The following is a 16,054-nucleotide window of genomic DNA, read 5'->3' as shown; positions in this document are numbered from 1 at the left end:
GGGGAACAGCCTTGTATTTTTAGTGACACATTTCGATATACATTTTTTCCCTGTCAATTCAACCTAGATTTATTCCCTTTAGAACAGGGGTGTCAAGCATACTTTTTTTAAACCCTCAAAGGAATCCTGAATATTAATTGCAGCCCGCCCGTTGCTGCATTGAAATGACGGCGCTACTACAATTCCGGGCATCACTAGCGTCTATAGACCAGTGGGCTCTCTGCCTATGCGTGACCCTGCATTGGACTGTTTTATAGACGCAGGGAATTGTAATAGCAGTGCTATTAGTAGCAGTGCTGTAGTATTTTGGCCAGTGACTTTGTCTAAGTTTTTAATTTTGTCCCACTGTGTATTTCAGCTTGACGCCCCTGCCTTAGAAGCTGCATAATTTATAATTGTGACTGCTGTGCTCCTCGGACTGACCTCTAGGTGGCAGAATAAGTCTTGGTCATTGAACAAGCAATGCGTAGGGATTTGAAGGGCTGCGAACAAATATACAAATGAAATGACAGCAGAATAATTATAATTACACCCCTGTGAGTCATTAATATTTAGTATTTACTCAGATACTTGAGTTGTGTACACACAAACAACCCCAGCTTTTATGGACCACTTTGGACTTTTCTTCTGTCTCTTCCATATTTCCGTGTCCATGATTATAAGCAACACTTCCAATTTCTAGAGTCCAAAGTAGCAGAGTGCATTATTGATTCAGCATGCCATCCCTTTGCAAACTAAAAACCACAGGACTGCAAAACTGGTCACCCTGCACATGGGAGCAGCAGTGAACATTAAATCAAGATTAAAGTTCCAAATTTGCAGGGCTGGGACAGGCAATCCCCCTTCTGCAATAAAACATTCTCACCTACCTGATCTCTCCTTTCAATCGTCAAAAATTAGCATTGGAATCCGGGAGTACCCGACACATCCCGGCTTCCCCGGCATCTGCTGGGACTGAATACGTTCAAGAAGAAAGATAGTGGCGCCCTCTGGTGGAACAGGTCACAAATAATGCAGAAATGCACAAGAAGGGACCAAGATTCAGTTAAGAATACTCATGCTTTTTGTAGTATTTTCTCAGCTCTTGTTGTCAGCAGTCCAATATATTCCCAGCAATGTAATGAGCTTGCAAGGTCCAGGAGTATAGTGAGATTTCCAGGTGCTGCTTGTTTCTCAGCAGGTGGTACATTGTCCTGTAGACCAGGATGAAGGTGTGATCACATTGCATGCTGTGTGTCTTTCACAGCTCGAGGCATTTAATAGATGCAGCCAGAATTGTCATCTCCTTGCTTGTTTTATATCTTATTCCTGTTCTTTTTTTGTTATTAGTATTTATGAATACACTTTATGGCCAAAAGATTGCAGGCCCCTTACCATGACATCTCTGATTTCCAAACCATGGCCATGAATACGGTGATGTTTTCCCTCTCCTCCATGGTAGTTGTCCCTTACTTTGCATGGATGACATTCTCCACTTTTCCAAAAAAAGATTTTTGAGGGTGTCGAGATAACTTGCCCCCCAGTGGTGAGGTTAGGTACTGGTATTGGATGAGAAGACCTAGCTGAGTCTTCCTCCACACCAACCTAGTCCCACCATGTTTTAATGACCTGGCTTTGGACAGCTGACCATCACACCCATATAGGCTTGTTGGAGGTCCATTAGGAAACTATGGGCATTAGTATGGAGTTACCCCACCATTATCACCTCCACTTTTTTAGGAAGATCTTCCTAAAAATTGTCTGTGAAAATTTGCTCCTATTGTTGAGGTCAGGTGCTGATGTTGGATGAGAAGACCTGGCCCACCGTTCCATTTCACCCCAATGGTGCTTAGTGGGGTTGAAGTCAGGGCTTTGTGCAGCATGCTCCGGTCTACCTCGATCTATTGCCCTTTTGGGCTGTACGTGAATGTGAGGTCCAATGATTGCTTCATATTATTTTACCTTTTTTTTCATCTTTTATTTTTGTCAGGTTCTATCATCTGACCTTGTATATAGATTAAAAATCCCCTGATCAATTGATTTGATGTCTGTTTATTAGAAAAAGGTCCCTGAAGATTTGTTTTCATTAACATCAGCAGCTGTAAAATTGACTTACTCAGAACCCCCTGGCTGTCATTTTGACAGCCGGGAATTGCCAGCAAATAAAAATGAGGGACAGAAGGATAGGGCATACTACCCCCAACCCAATGCATTTTAGTGACTTTTATTGGGCTGTGTGTAGCACTCTCAATGCCTGCAAGTTATTAAAGATGAATTTCTACCACTATTTTTTTTCTATTATTTTTTTTTATTAAGTTTTATTTGCCTGGAGCTACTTTTTATTATTTCATGTTTGACAGCTTGATTGCTTTCCTCCTCCTGCCTGTGATTGGACAAAGAAAGTGTCACAATGCCACAGGGCAGGATGGTGGACCCTTCTTGTCACCAGCCCAGTTGGCATTGATTTACGAGGGGTGCAGAGTCTAAACAGCCCGGCCTTCTCCATAGCCTCTGTACTGGGGACTTTTGCCAGGTTGTGGTCCCCTGCTGACAGGTGCGTGGTCAGAGAAGCCAGAGGTCAGGGCAGAAGGCGATCAGAAGCCAAGGGTCAAGCCAGAGTTGGTACACGGGGAGAATCAGCAACAGGAGACACAACCTTGGAACTCCATGTTCAGGCAACTTCCTGTTGCCAGTCACTTCTTTTTATAGGGAAGGTCATGTGATGGATGGGGGCCATGTGACCTGCAGGCATCCTACCCTACCACCAGAGGGGGTGCAGGAGATGGGAGGAAGGTGGTGTTCACATGCCCATGGAGTGCATCTGCGGACCACTAGTCCTCTGAGGTAAGGGAGCAGCTGGCGGGGAGTCACATAACCTGGACCAGAAAATGGGCAGAGAAGGTGATCACTGAGTAGAGTTTGTGCAGGCAGCACGCGGGTGCAAGGTGACACTGAAGAGGGCACAGATCCCCTATGACAGATGGAACATCAACAGCATAATGAGGTCCTTCCTTCAGTCAGCATGTTCAGCAGAGTCTGATTGGCTGTCGTACTTCCCCTGCCTAAAGTTACGTGACATGTAAGTATTACCATAATGGCTCCTGACACCACAAACATACTACAGTTTTCTTTTTTCAAACAAAGTCATTTCGTCCCTCCTTTGCCTCGTCGGTCAGCTCAGCTTCCGCTAACGATCCGCTTAGTGGGGTGGCTGCTCTCTAGAGAAAATTACCACTCGAAATAATTGCCGCGTTCGGCACCAACTACTTACAAAATCCCAAGGTCTTTCCTTGTTTTCAGTTCATATGCATAAATAATGACTGCATTCAGCTGCAAATTGTAGCCTGAATGCCAAATGGCGTCTGAAAACAGGAATTAGAGAACTCTGTGTAGAGCACTGATTACGTCTAGGACAGCGGTTGCCAACTCGGCAGTCACTCCCAAGAAGGACCCCGCTGGGAGGACGCTCCGGCCAGAGCCGCGGACCATGTCCCCTGTGCAGTTCCCTGGCTCAGGGAATTGGACGGGCTGTGTCCCTGAAAATACCCGGCCCACTCTCTCATCGCAGGCTTCCATCAGGGATAGGAGAGTGGACGGGGTTATGTCACAATGACGTCATTCCGGGGGAGGTTTCTCCCCCTTTGAGTGACACCCGGCTTGCGCGGTCAGGAGCCGGTGATGTTAGTGGTCCGCGGAACCGAAGAGGTTGACAACCACTGGTCTAGGACGTCCATAAAGCACGAATTGTGCCAGGAAGGGCCAGTGTTTGTAGGTGAAGCTGTAAGTAGATAGCCCCACCTGTACTGTGACCCTACTATTCAGTAACCACCAAAAACAGCCGGTTGGTTACTGAAAATTGCCGGGCGGTGTGCCCAGCTAAAAGGCTCTAGAGACACTGAATTGTCCAATTCTGATCTAAGTTCTAGCTGTCCGGCTGTTATGATGATGTGCAGGCTTAAGGAGTTACTGATCTAGAACAAATATACAGGTAAAGAGTTTTAATTTTCAGTTGTCTAAATGTTTGATTCTGGAATTTAAACCAGACACTGGATCCAGGAAATTTTAATAGTTCTTTTGTTAATGCAGCATTAAATGTAGCTTCTTTTTCATCTATTGAAGGCAATAGGAAGTGATTTATCGGTCCGCCTATAAATCCGCAGAGGGGAAGTATTTTATTGCAGCATACTAGCGCAGTGTTCTCCCCAGCCCCTGGGTGCACCACCCAGCACCTTTCAGTAGCCACCCGGCTGTTTTTGGGTGGTTACTGAATAGCTGGGTCACAATACAGGGGCTGCCACCTAACTTCTGGGTTCAACACTGTAGGGTGAGAATTGTTCTCCTCCAGAAATGGAGTACAATAGGTTATTGGTGGGTATTGAAAAGTGCTGGGCGGTGTGCCCTGATAAAAGAGGCTGGGGAGAGCATTGGATTGCATTCCCAGCAAATTTCACCTTGTGATGCTTTTTTTTTTTAGCACACGTGACAACAAGACATATGCAAAGGGCCTTCATGGCCACACATGGGCAAGGGGTTAACGTAACTGACATGGCAGCTATCTAGCACCTGTCCTAGGTTGGCGCCCCCACTCTCTTATCAGTCTCATTGATTTACTTTTAATCTATTACAAACTGAAATGAACTTGGATAAAGGACGGAATGGGATTATCCTCCATCACTGCCAAGCGGCCTAATCTGCATGAACCGCTCTCAGTGACTCATCTACTCAAAGTGGAGACCGGAGGGGGAGAGAAGTGGGGAATTATTTATTTATCCCGGCTAATATTATGTTTATCGTCACTTTTCTTCCAAACGTGGAATTAAACGCAGCCTGGACGGCGATAAGTGCTGCAATCTTTAATGATTACAGCTTGTGTTCATTGCTGTGTGACTACAGAGGTGACCCCTGCAGTTTGAAGACCGTTGTGTATGGTTGTGGGGTTTATGGTTCCTGTAGGGTGATGGGAGGTTAATTAAAACAAAATTATACTTCCCAGGCTGTGTTCCCCCTAAAAACCCTCGAGTCCCAGAAATGTCGCACCTTTAAGTATTTGTAGTCTATCTTAATGATTTTGATTTGATTTGATCCCTTCTGAGTGTCAGCGGGATGTATCCAGTATCCAAAAATTGTCTTAAAATTAAGGTAAGAAAAAAGTCATCACCAGCAGTGCCTGTGGTCTCTCCGCAGCAGAGCATTTCCTGTTACTGATTTATGAATCCTTGTTCTGCGTCTCCGTATGAAGTCAGCCATCCTGATAGCAGGGCAGGGATTTTCTTCTTTATGATATTCAGCCCTTTCTGATGAATGGAAGGTGGAGGAAGCACAGAACTATAGAATGGAATGCAGAAGCAGGGAGATCCTTGCACTACAAATCCTCAGGTACAGCTTACCCTACAGCAAAGAGAACAGCACAGGGGTGACAACACCAAATCTCCCTCCAAATCTAGTGACACCAACCTGGTGCCTGAGATGACCTCACACTTCAGATATACAGCTGTGTGGATACAGAGGATGAGGACGATGATATGGCTCCACCATCATTGACAGGGGCTTCCGATGGGGGGCTGCTCTGTCACAAATCAATGGATGTAGTGGCCAAGACCACATCACTCACTCTTCCCTGAACGATGAGGACTTATTACTAACATGTGACCTTGCAAAACAGAAATGCAAAAGAACCAAAACTTACCTACTTGTCCGCACCTCGGTACCAAAATAAAAGAGATTTTCATCATTACCACCCGACCAGTCAAATGGCTGAAAGCCCCAAACTTGGGAAGAGTCCTAGATGTTGCAACACCAAAAGGTATGATTTGTTTTTTGTACCTGTTCCCAGACTATGTATTTTAAGCTGGCAAATATGCTTTACAATAAGCTTCCCCTGACCTATCTAGCTGCTTCCGTTGTGAACTTATTCCTTCTCATACTTTAATAAGTTGCTTTCAGCTTCTATTTGTCTCTTCCAGGTACTCTGAGAGGAGTAACACAAAATGTGTGGGGATCACTATAGAGACTCGGCCTGACTACTGCTTGAAGCGTCATCTGAGCGACATGTTGTCATACGGCTGCACCAGGCTGGAGATTGGCGTACAGAGTGTGTATGAAGATGTGGCCAGAGATACCAATCGGTGAGTAATGTTTCTTCATACAGTAAGATGGCACCATATCTGTCTAGTCAATGCAGATCACAAACTCATCATATCCTGAATTATATTACTGTGCTATGCTAGGAAGATTATGTGCCCATCCGGTCCGATCTGATCCTAACCTACAGAAAAGCTACTGATAAAGAGGTGTCCGGACACACAGAACATTGCAGTTTGCTTTTTAGAGTATACAGCCTTTTCTTTTAGATTGTGTGCATGGCAGCAGGGTGCATTATGGGAAGAAGGCAGGCTGGAGGGGGCAGCAGGGTGCATTATGGGAAGAAGGCAGGCTGGAGGGGGCAGCAGGGTGCATTATGAGAGGAAGGCAGGCCAGGGGAGGCAGCATGGTGCTTTATGGGAAGAAGGCAGGCCAGGGGAGGCAGCAGGGTGCATTATGAGAGGAAGGCAGGCTGGCGGAGGCAGCAGGGGGCATTATGGGAAGAAGGCAGGCCGGGGGAGTCAGCAGGGTGCATTATGGGAAGAAGGCAGGCCGGTGGAGGCAGCAGGGTGCATTATGGGAAGAAGGCTGGCAGGGGGAGGCAGCAGGGTGCATTATGGGAAGAAGGCAGGCTGGAAGAGGCAGCAGGATGCATTATGGGAAAATAGCAGGCTGCTGGAGGCAGCGGGGTGCACTATAGGAAGAAGACAGGCAGGTAGGGGCAGTAAGGTTCATTAAAGGTAAAAGGCAGGCCGGTGGAGGCAGCAGGGTGCGCTATGGGAAAATAGCAGGCTGCTGGAGGCAGCGGGGTGTGCTATAGGAAGAAGACAGGCAGGTAGGGGCAGTAGGGTGCATTATGGGTAGAAGGCAGGCTGAAGGAGGCAGCAGGGTGCACTATGGGAGGAGGGCAGACAGGCAGAAGCATTAGAATGTACTATGGGAAGAAGACAGGGCAACAGAGGTAGTTTAACCTTTAGTAGCAGATACTAGGGGTCCCTTTACAGGTCTTTAGTTTCCCTGGCTGTTTTTCTATCTGGATTCTCGGTCTCGGCCTCTTACAGACCACCCTGCTTTTAGGTAATGCAGCCAATTTGTTGATTCAGACATAAGGAGGGTCCCATCTGACACCAGAGGTGCCGACCACAGTGACAATTTTCATTTTGACACCACGTTAGTCACAATTTCTATGAGCAATGCAATGAGAACGCTTCTTTTTTAGTAATAGTTGATTTTATTGTCAATCATAAACTGCAAAAACAAACCCTACGAGTAGCTCCCTGCGTTCTCCTCGAGCACACAAACCAGCGTGTGAGCAGATATTGCCGGGAAAAGTCTTCTAGTCTAACACTTCATCCAACCATTACTCTTCGTTCCGTTTCTTTCGCCGTCCATAAAGATTGCTCTTTTGTGACCGGCACAGCGTTTTGCTGACACAGGAGCCGAGGAGTTCTGTACAATAAAATAACGAAAACAACAAAAAAATAAAATCTGCTCACCAGGCGAACGAGTGGGCGGAAAAAGATGCAAGATAGCCATCCTGCCAAGGCGCCGTATCAACCTAATCAATAAATCTTTTAAGTGTGAGGTTTGTAATCTTGGCTTTTCATGACCTCTATTATATTTCTGCCCGTCCTTGTCACTGACAGACTGCCCAGACAGCAAAGGGAGAATAAACAGTGGTTTTACTTGTTTTGCTGCAAGAAGCAAGGTAAAGCACACGATACTATGTGTATTCTTCTTGGTAAGCTTTGTGCATATCTACGGGATCTGTGCAGCAAGGAACAACTCCTGTACATTGCAGCTGACCGGTCATTGCTCTCTTCTTGCAGCTGGTCTTGTATCCACCCCCTCCTTCAGTAAGTGGACCTGCTAGGCCCCTCCCACAGCTCAGCGCAGGCTATGTACAGCCCAGTGATTATGTCATTGCTACATTTATTCGGTCATATCCTTTAAATGCAAAGGAAGCAGAATATATCCCTATAGGTTTCCTAATACTCCTCTCTCTAATATTCCCCCCTGCAACATCAAACGGACGTGTATGCTGTATCCTTCTGCTGCATATTTTAGTCAGTTAAGCATTATGCTGCATTTACAGGCAGCTTTTGCTGTTACTATCTCTGGATGGTAATCCCCCTTAGTAAATCCCGGTACATCTTACACTTTGCAAGCCCTTACCCCTGAGGAAGCAAAGATCTCTGGCGAAACGCGTCAGGTTAAATCTCTATATAAAGGCTGGAATCCCTATATTTGAATGTTTAGCTATAGACTCTTTTACGTCAGTTTGGGCATAGCAATAATTTCCGAAAACCCTGATCATAGGATACAACCAGTAATCAACCTAGAAATTTTTTTTAAGCTGGGGGGGAGGAAGCTGTAGGAGGGTGGCAGCCCCTGTGTTGTGATCCGGCTCATCAGTAACCATCCAAAAAAAGCCAGGTGGTAGCTGAAAAGTGCCAGGTGGTGCGCCTGGCTAAAAGGGGCCGGGGAGAACACTGCACCCTGTCTAGTGCCACCTAGTGGTCAATGTACTATTGTATTATTGCACTATTGTATCTCCTTAATATTGTACATTATGTATGCCAATAATACACAGTAAAATTACTCTGTCACTATACCTAATGCCGAAACACCCCCCTAGTCTTTTTTTATTTGATTCCTAGGTTTTCTAATACCCCTACAACGCAACCGGTTCTTATTATGTCATCAATTATTCTATCTAGCAACACAGGAATTTTTTCCAATGTCTCCATTTTAAACAAAGTTTAGCCGAAGCCCTTTAAGTGTCACGACTCGAAAGCAAATGAAAAGTCCTCATGAGTAAAGGAGCCTGGACGATATAGGGTCATTAATGACCCTTTTCAGAAGAAAAAGCCGTTCATTACGCCTTGATTATACCTTCGGCTCGGCCATAATCTTTGTCCGTCTGCGTAATTGATGGGGCACCTTTGGCGGATCGGTTCTATTTTCCTGCAAAATGTCAAGCGGCCCTCAGCTCTACTGAAGAGCAGAGAGAGGACATGTTCCAGTTTAATTAATATTAAGCCGATATACATTGTCAGTGCACCTGTGTGATTGTTGCCAATTGTACCTTTTAATTAGCAGGAGTTGAAGCATTTACTGGAGAAGGACGAGCAATCTGGAAGATTCCATACAAAAAGACTAAAAATTACTCAGCCACTTCTAAATGTCTGACTTACCGAGGCCTGCCGGTACCTTTGTTAGTTTCCAAACCCTCCCTGTGACTTTCTGAAACTAGTTTTACTTTTCTGGGGACAAAGTTTAGAAATGTAGATGTGCCATTCACCAGCCCAGTAATTTAATATTGATCACTGATTCATCCATTGATCATTGGGGTGTCACACTTGGGGAGATGGAGCCTGTAGGGGGCGATACGGCTTGCACAGAAGTAGTGTGAGCCCTGAGAAGGGCCAAGGCGCAGAATCTAAACAGTAACCGGGTCTTCTCCAGAGCCTCTAGTGGTCAGGATGTTGTACTGCTGGTTACTGCCAGGTTGCGGTCCTTGGGCACACCAGGGTGGGCAGGTAGATGCACGATACCAAATCACTAAGCAGAAGAATTGGCAAGGAAGGCCAGAGTTGAGGCAGGCAGCAAGCAAGAGAGGTCAGGTCACAAGCCAGGGGTCCAGGAAATAGACACAGGGGCCACTGCAGGCACAAGGAACACAGGAGACACTGAAAGCAGAAGGAGGCACAGGTGATAAAGGAATATCCACAGACAGAGAGGAACAGTGGAACAGCACAAGGGAACAGACAGGAAAACAACAGACTGGGCAACACTAACAGGTGTAGAGGAAATGCTGTCTGAGCTAGCTAAATATCCAGGAATGATTAAAAGGATATTTTCTGATTGGCCAGTGGAATGGGCAAAACTGATAAAACTTGGAAGAGCAGGCTCACCCAGAGTCAGAACTGCCTGCATGCGCAGGAGGGAGAAGCCTGCTCTTTAGCAAGGAAGAGGCAAGTGTGACATGGGATACAGCTGCACTCCGGCAATGAACCGTAGTGGGGCAGACTTGTTAAATTTTTTTTTTAAAAAAGAAGGCAATGGCTTGAATAGTAGAGGAGATTGAAGCATGATGGCCAATCCTAAAGTGGCCGCAAAACGCATTAGTGGTGAATTTTAATTTTGAGAAGATTCTTGAGCATCTCCTTCTCTTCTTGGGTATCTCTGCTATCCACACCATTGCCTTCTTTTTTGGAAAACTTACCAAGTTTCATATAAGACTGAGATTGTCAGAGCCACTGGGGAAAAGATCATCGGGACCAGGCATAGAATGTGACCACCTACCAAGTTGTGTACAGTTATGGCCATGTCCAGGTCATGTGACTCCCTGTCAGCTGCTCCTATAACTTTCACAGATGTGCTCCCCCTGCTGGTGGAGATGTGAAACCACCTACCCCTAGTCTCCTGCACTCCCTCAGGTGGTAGGATTGGATGCCTGGAGGTCACATGGCTCCCATCCATCACCTGACCTTCCCTATAAAAAGAAGTGACTGACAACAGGAAGTTGCCTGAACAGACGTGGTTACCTTACAATGGTATGATAGGTACAAGCAAGGTACCATATCCTTGACTGGACCATTAATTTGATAATTTTAAAGCTGAAGCAGAAAGAAAATGTATGTAATTCTGTATTCTTCAGCTAAATCATTCATTAAACAGCCAGGATCTGCATGTAGTCTGTATGTTCTCCATGGGTTTGGTTATGTTTTGCCCTGGCACTTTTAATTCCTCCCACATTCCAAAAACCTAGTATACCCCCCCCCCCGCCCTTCCTTTCCAAATTAGGTTTAAAGTGGCAATTCACTAACCCATGGCTGCTCAAACAGTGTAAATGATTGATATTGGTCATTTACCTGGTTACCTGGAGGGCTTCCCTAACAACCGCCAACCAATGGGAGTGTTCAATAAAATGATAAGCAGTATTCTCATTGGCTGATGGTTGTTTAGTGAAAGTAAGTAATTAACCAATAGATTTAATATATATGGTACCAATCCTTACATACTTTTGTACAGAGAAAGAAGAATGGCAACTAATGTCAGTGTTCAACGCAGAATTTTTTTAAGGCTAGTGGGAAGAAATTGTAGACAGATGGGAGCCTCTGTATTGTGATCCAACTCATGGGTAACCACCCAAAAACAGCCGGGTGGTTGCTGAAAAGGGCCGGGCGGTGCACCCAGCTAAAAGGGTCCGGGGAGAACACTGCTCCGGTTTAGCGCCTCAACCCTTTCCTGAACCTGACCTTTAAACCCAATACAACAATCTGTGTTCCTGTGGACTCTGTTTGATACTCGCGTACAAAGCATTTGTTTTAAAGATAATTAGTACACAAGTTGGATGTAATTGGGTTGTGGGTGGCAGAGGTCATTATTGTAAAGCATCATTGTTTTTTCTCTCTGCATATATCCGCCGAACAGTACGGGGCTGCAATCGGATAAAACAATCCGCACCCCATCGTTTTGTGTCTCTCCTCCCATTTTTTTCCTCTTTCGTTGATGCGTTTAATTTCTCTTTAGGCATTTTCAGGGTAATTGGCCCAATTAAAGGCAATCTGGCTTCTCCATTCATTTTCTGTTTATTTAAAAAAAAAATGGTTTATTGGTTGTATTAATACTACAGTAATCGTTATGCAGATGGCTTTTTTTTTATACAAATAGCTTTCTGTAGGAGGGAAAGAAAAGTGGTGTGTGTATGGGTTTGATGTTTTTTTTAATTGCAGCTGTTTAATTGCACCAAAACAGGACATCTGATCTGGGCCAACCTGGACGCCTTGCATATGGGACCTACCGGGGCACCTTGTGTGGGGCCTGTTGGGTCAGTCCTACATGGGACCTACCGGGACACCTTGTATGGGGCCCGTCTGGTCAGTCCTATGTGGGACGTACAATTACAAAGACCCTCGTAAACCATTTAAAGTATCAGTCATGGGTGATGTTCGCTGATTTTCTAAAGTAGCACAGTGGCTTAATGGATTGACTTCTTATCTTGCAGCACCAGGTTGCCCGTTTAAATGGTATGTGGGCAACTTGTGGAAGGACCTAATGGCTCAGTATTCTATATAAAGCCCCACAAGATAGGTGAATCAGGGGAAACCAGGCAGAGATACAGGCGTCCTTTATCGGACCTATCATCACTCATAATATTTACAAACCAACAATCCCCCAATCTGTATTGGCACCTTTATAAATATCCTAGTACGTCTCGGTCTTGAGCCCCGATTTTCAGCACATACTTTAGATACGGTAAATACTTTTTGACTGCGGTAAATACTGCAGAGAAAGACGGTCCTGCAGATTAATCGCCGCGTACAATCCCCGCATCATTAACTTCCCATATCTAGTCCGATAGAAAGCTCGTTTAGTGCCCATAAAGGCTGTTAGTGAAGAGTGATTGTAGATATTGATCGGGAGAGAGTTTAGTCATTCAGTATATATTAATGGGCTTTTTATTGTCTACAACCAAACATGAAAGATTGGCCTTGACAACACTCGAGTGAATAATCATGGCCTTCGTTCTGCTACTAGTGGCCAACCGAAGCATTCCAATAAAATCATTCTCTTTGCAAACGTGAGGCCATCAGCATCGGTCAGTCACCAGAATCAGCTGACACAATACCATTTGAATTCTTTACCATTGCATGTTGGAGGAAACCAAACTCTGGCCATTAAAACCTGAACTGATGTGAAGAACGAAAGCCGGAGGTTCTTTTTAGTGTCATGTGATCTGATTTCCTGCCTCCCGTAAATAGAGATCTAAATTGTGTGAATGTTGGCGGTAATTTTTGTAACTATTCTTTTTTTCAGGGGTCACACGGTGAAAGCCGTGTGCGAGTCCTTCCACATGTCCAAAGATGCCGGATTTAAGGTTGTGGCTCACATGATGCCGGATCTGCCAAACATGGGCCTGGAAAGAGATATTGAGCAGTTCATTGTAAGTTACCGCAACTTTATAGATGGCTCATTGTGCTTAGTACTGTGTTCTTTGAATGTTTTGGTAATATTGGTAAAGGGTTTAGTAATTTTATTTAGAAATCTGTTCTCAATGGAGGGATTGTCCCTCACTTTCTGTCCTGATAATGCTTGGTGTGACAAGGAAACGCCATAACAGGAACTGACTTCTTCTGACCATTCCATGTTACCATAACCAATTTTATGGTTGGTCCCTGACAGTCCTTACAGATAGATTGTCATGATGTCACAGGCAGGATGGTGGACTCTCTGTGTCACCAGCCATTTGGCACAGATGTTATGGGGTTCAGAATCTAAGACACCAGCCTCTGGCTTCACCAGTGAACCCTGCAAGGGGTGGTGGCCTTTAGGAGCCGGTGTACAGGTTGCGGCCCCTGTACACACAGCTTGTAACTGCTGACTGAATAGGATGAAAGCGTAGCGAAAGGCAGAAGAGTAGTCAGACGAGCCAAGGTCTCGGAAGGAGGCAATCAGTAGTTAGACGGACCCGGGGTTGTATACCAAGGAGTCAGTCACTTCCCTTAATAGGGGAGGTCATGTGCCAAATGGGGATCGTATGACCAGTAGGTAACAGAACCCACCACCAGAGGGAGTACTGTAGCAGAGGCAGCTCTGCTTGGTGTTCACACTTCCGATGTATCACTTCTGAGGAATATTCTGATCTTCTAAAGTAAAGGGGCAGCTATCAGAGAGTCACCTGATCAGACAATGAAGTGACCAGGGGATAGGATTCCTGAACAGGGCTGCTGCTGTTGGTTGCATAGGCAGATGACTCAGATGAAGGCACAGATCTGCCGGATTCATGAACAACAGAAGATCAAGGTCTGCCATGGAAATGAAAAAGGGTCTTGCTTGTTCTCCCCCCTCCTACTCCTACGTCAGTAATCGAGCTTGTGTGCATAGCCTTAGTACTGGCTTAGGAGGTGCGGGTAGATTGCCAGTCTGGAGCAGCGGACGTTCCATTTGTTGGAAGACCACCATAGATTATTAATATTGTTAATAAGCAGGATTTATATAGCGCCAACATATTACGCAGCGCTGTACAATAAATAGATGGCCCCTTTGTGGGATGCTGAGCCTGCATCAGAACCAAAATCTAATTGTGACCCAGTGATTGTCAGGCTGAAGGGAAAAAGCCTTGGATGATACTGGACATCTTCAGGTATAAAAGCCCCATTTACAAACCTGTGATATGCCAGGCCCCAGGTGTTCCCTATTTGTCTCAGAACTATGGGGGAGCCCAGACTCTCAATGTTCGGTGACGTAGGCACTACCCATTGGCTGCCATAACCAGCTGTTACAGTATCCTGCAAATAGGAGGGGTACCCTATAGGGGGCAGACACGAGCCTTCAGACTGTTGGTTGTCTCTACTGGTATCTGTGCCCAGAAATAAAGATCAGCTAGCAGATAGTTTGACACCTTTTCTGCCCTGAAGTTAGTCTTTAACCTCATTCCCTTTCTTCACGTAAATAGACGCGTGACTTTGTTTTTCATGAATCTGTTGATTAACGTCAGCGAGCCATTCGTCATTGCGCTTATGTTTGTCATGCCGCTCCCTTCACGTAATTCCGGCAGCCCTTATAGATGCTGGCCTCTCATGCTGGTCGTTGAACGGGGAGTGCTGGTGGTGCCACAGATAAGATAATTAAAGTAATAGGCTTCATAAATCACAGCTTTACTCAGACAGGATTAATGGCACCCATGGTGGACCTGACACCTCATTCTCCTCAACCAGATAAACCCTGACTCTACGGTGTCACACGGTAAGAGGGATGAAGCGACACTAAGAGGGATGAAGCGACACCCGTACCATGACGGCGAGAGCGGGAGATGCTCATTAATCACCTCTTCTGCGGAGATGTTGAAATGTTACAGTAGAGTCAATAGAAGGATATAGATTGAAAGAAGAGCTTCCAGATTGAAGAATTGTATTGTTCTATCGTAACCTTCCAGCAAAATCAACAATGGCTACCATCCGGCCTGATGTACTATGGTGACCTTGGCTCACATTGTTTTTAGCATTTAACTCATTCCCTGATTCTGTAATCCCTGGGTCGCCTCTTTAGCAGTAAACCAATGGAGTGGATATAGAAAGAACGTGATTGATAGAAGGCAGATAGAGATCAGCAGTGCTGAGACAATATAGATCGAAATACATTTTAGGTTTTAAAAACCAATGGGAAATGCTCATTAATGAGACGGGTGATCCCAGTACCACCTGGTGTCCCCCCATGTAAAATGTTCAAGTTAGTGCAGTGGTACGGGCAAGTGACTGGTGAGGTGCCAACCACTGGGAGTCACCTGGGAACGTCTTGGTGATCCTGTGTCACTGTCTGTGTCTTTTTTTCATTTGCTACCTCTATTTAATGTACAGCGCTGTGTAATATGTGGGCGCTATATAAATCCTGTTTAATAATAATTTTGCTGCCGGTAAGGCAGGGTTACCATCCCCAGACCCCGGTGCTTGCAGATTCTATTACTCTATCTACATTCATAATGACTTCAGATGGATTCTGCATACTTTATCCTCTTGAGTATTATTTTTCTTTCTACATTTAGTTTTAGCACTGGAATTTGCTTGATGTCTGTAAAAGGCAATCCAAGCAGGCAAAGCGCTTGATGTAAGTACGAGCAGACGATTTTCTGGGAAATAAATTACGGCAACTTCAGCAGCTTGTCCGGCAGCGCTTGATGTAACTCCCACACACTGCGCGTCTGAAATGATTTCCAGCACAGGGCGTAAGAAAAATAAAGGCAGCAAATTCCCAGCCTGTAATGGGGGGGGGGGCTAGAACGCTGACAGCCATCGCCCGATCAGAAGGCGACTGACCGCCGTTTTCCCGCAGCGTTACCCATCTGAGACGTTTCATCATTTTTATAAATTGAGCTGTCAGTAGGGTGTAAGACGAACGTCCCATGCGGGAGACTTGCTTTCTCCGCACTTATGCACAAGATATTATTTTTCATTTCTTGTAATATATTTACTAAAAATGATCCATTCTT

At 45.3% G+C, this 16,054-nt stretch overlaps 1 protein-coding gene across 1 annotated transcript in view; it reads left to right on the top strand.

Annotated features, from left to right (window-relative positions):
* The window catches only part of ELP3 (elongator acetyltransferase complex subunit 3), a gene marked incomplete in the record, with an annotated part of 54,561 nt that overhangs the window by 12,403 nt on the left and 26,104 nt on the right, over positions 1 to 16,054 (top strand). Inside the window, 2 exon segments of the mRNA XM_072407222.1 lie at positions 5,943 to 6,104; positions 12,886 to 13,012. Coding sequence (XP_072263323.1) covers positions 5,943 to 6,104; positions 12,886 to 13,012 — 289 coding nt within the window.

Source organism: Pyxicephalus adspersus, chromosome 4 (genome assembly GCF_032062135.1).
Source record: "Pyxicephalus adspersus chromosome 4, UCB_Pads_2.0, whole genome shotgun sequence".
Lineage (NCBI taxonomy): Eukaryota > Metazoa > Chordata > Amphibia > Anura > Pyxicephalidae > Pyxicephalus > Pyxicephalus adspersus.
This window is presented reverse-complemented; position numbering and strand designations above follow the sequence as displayed.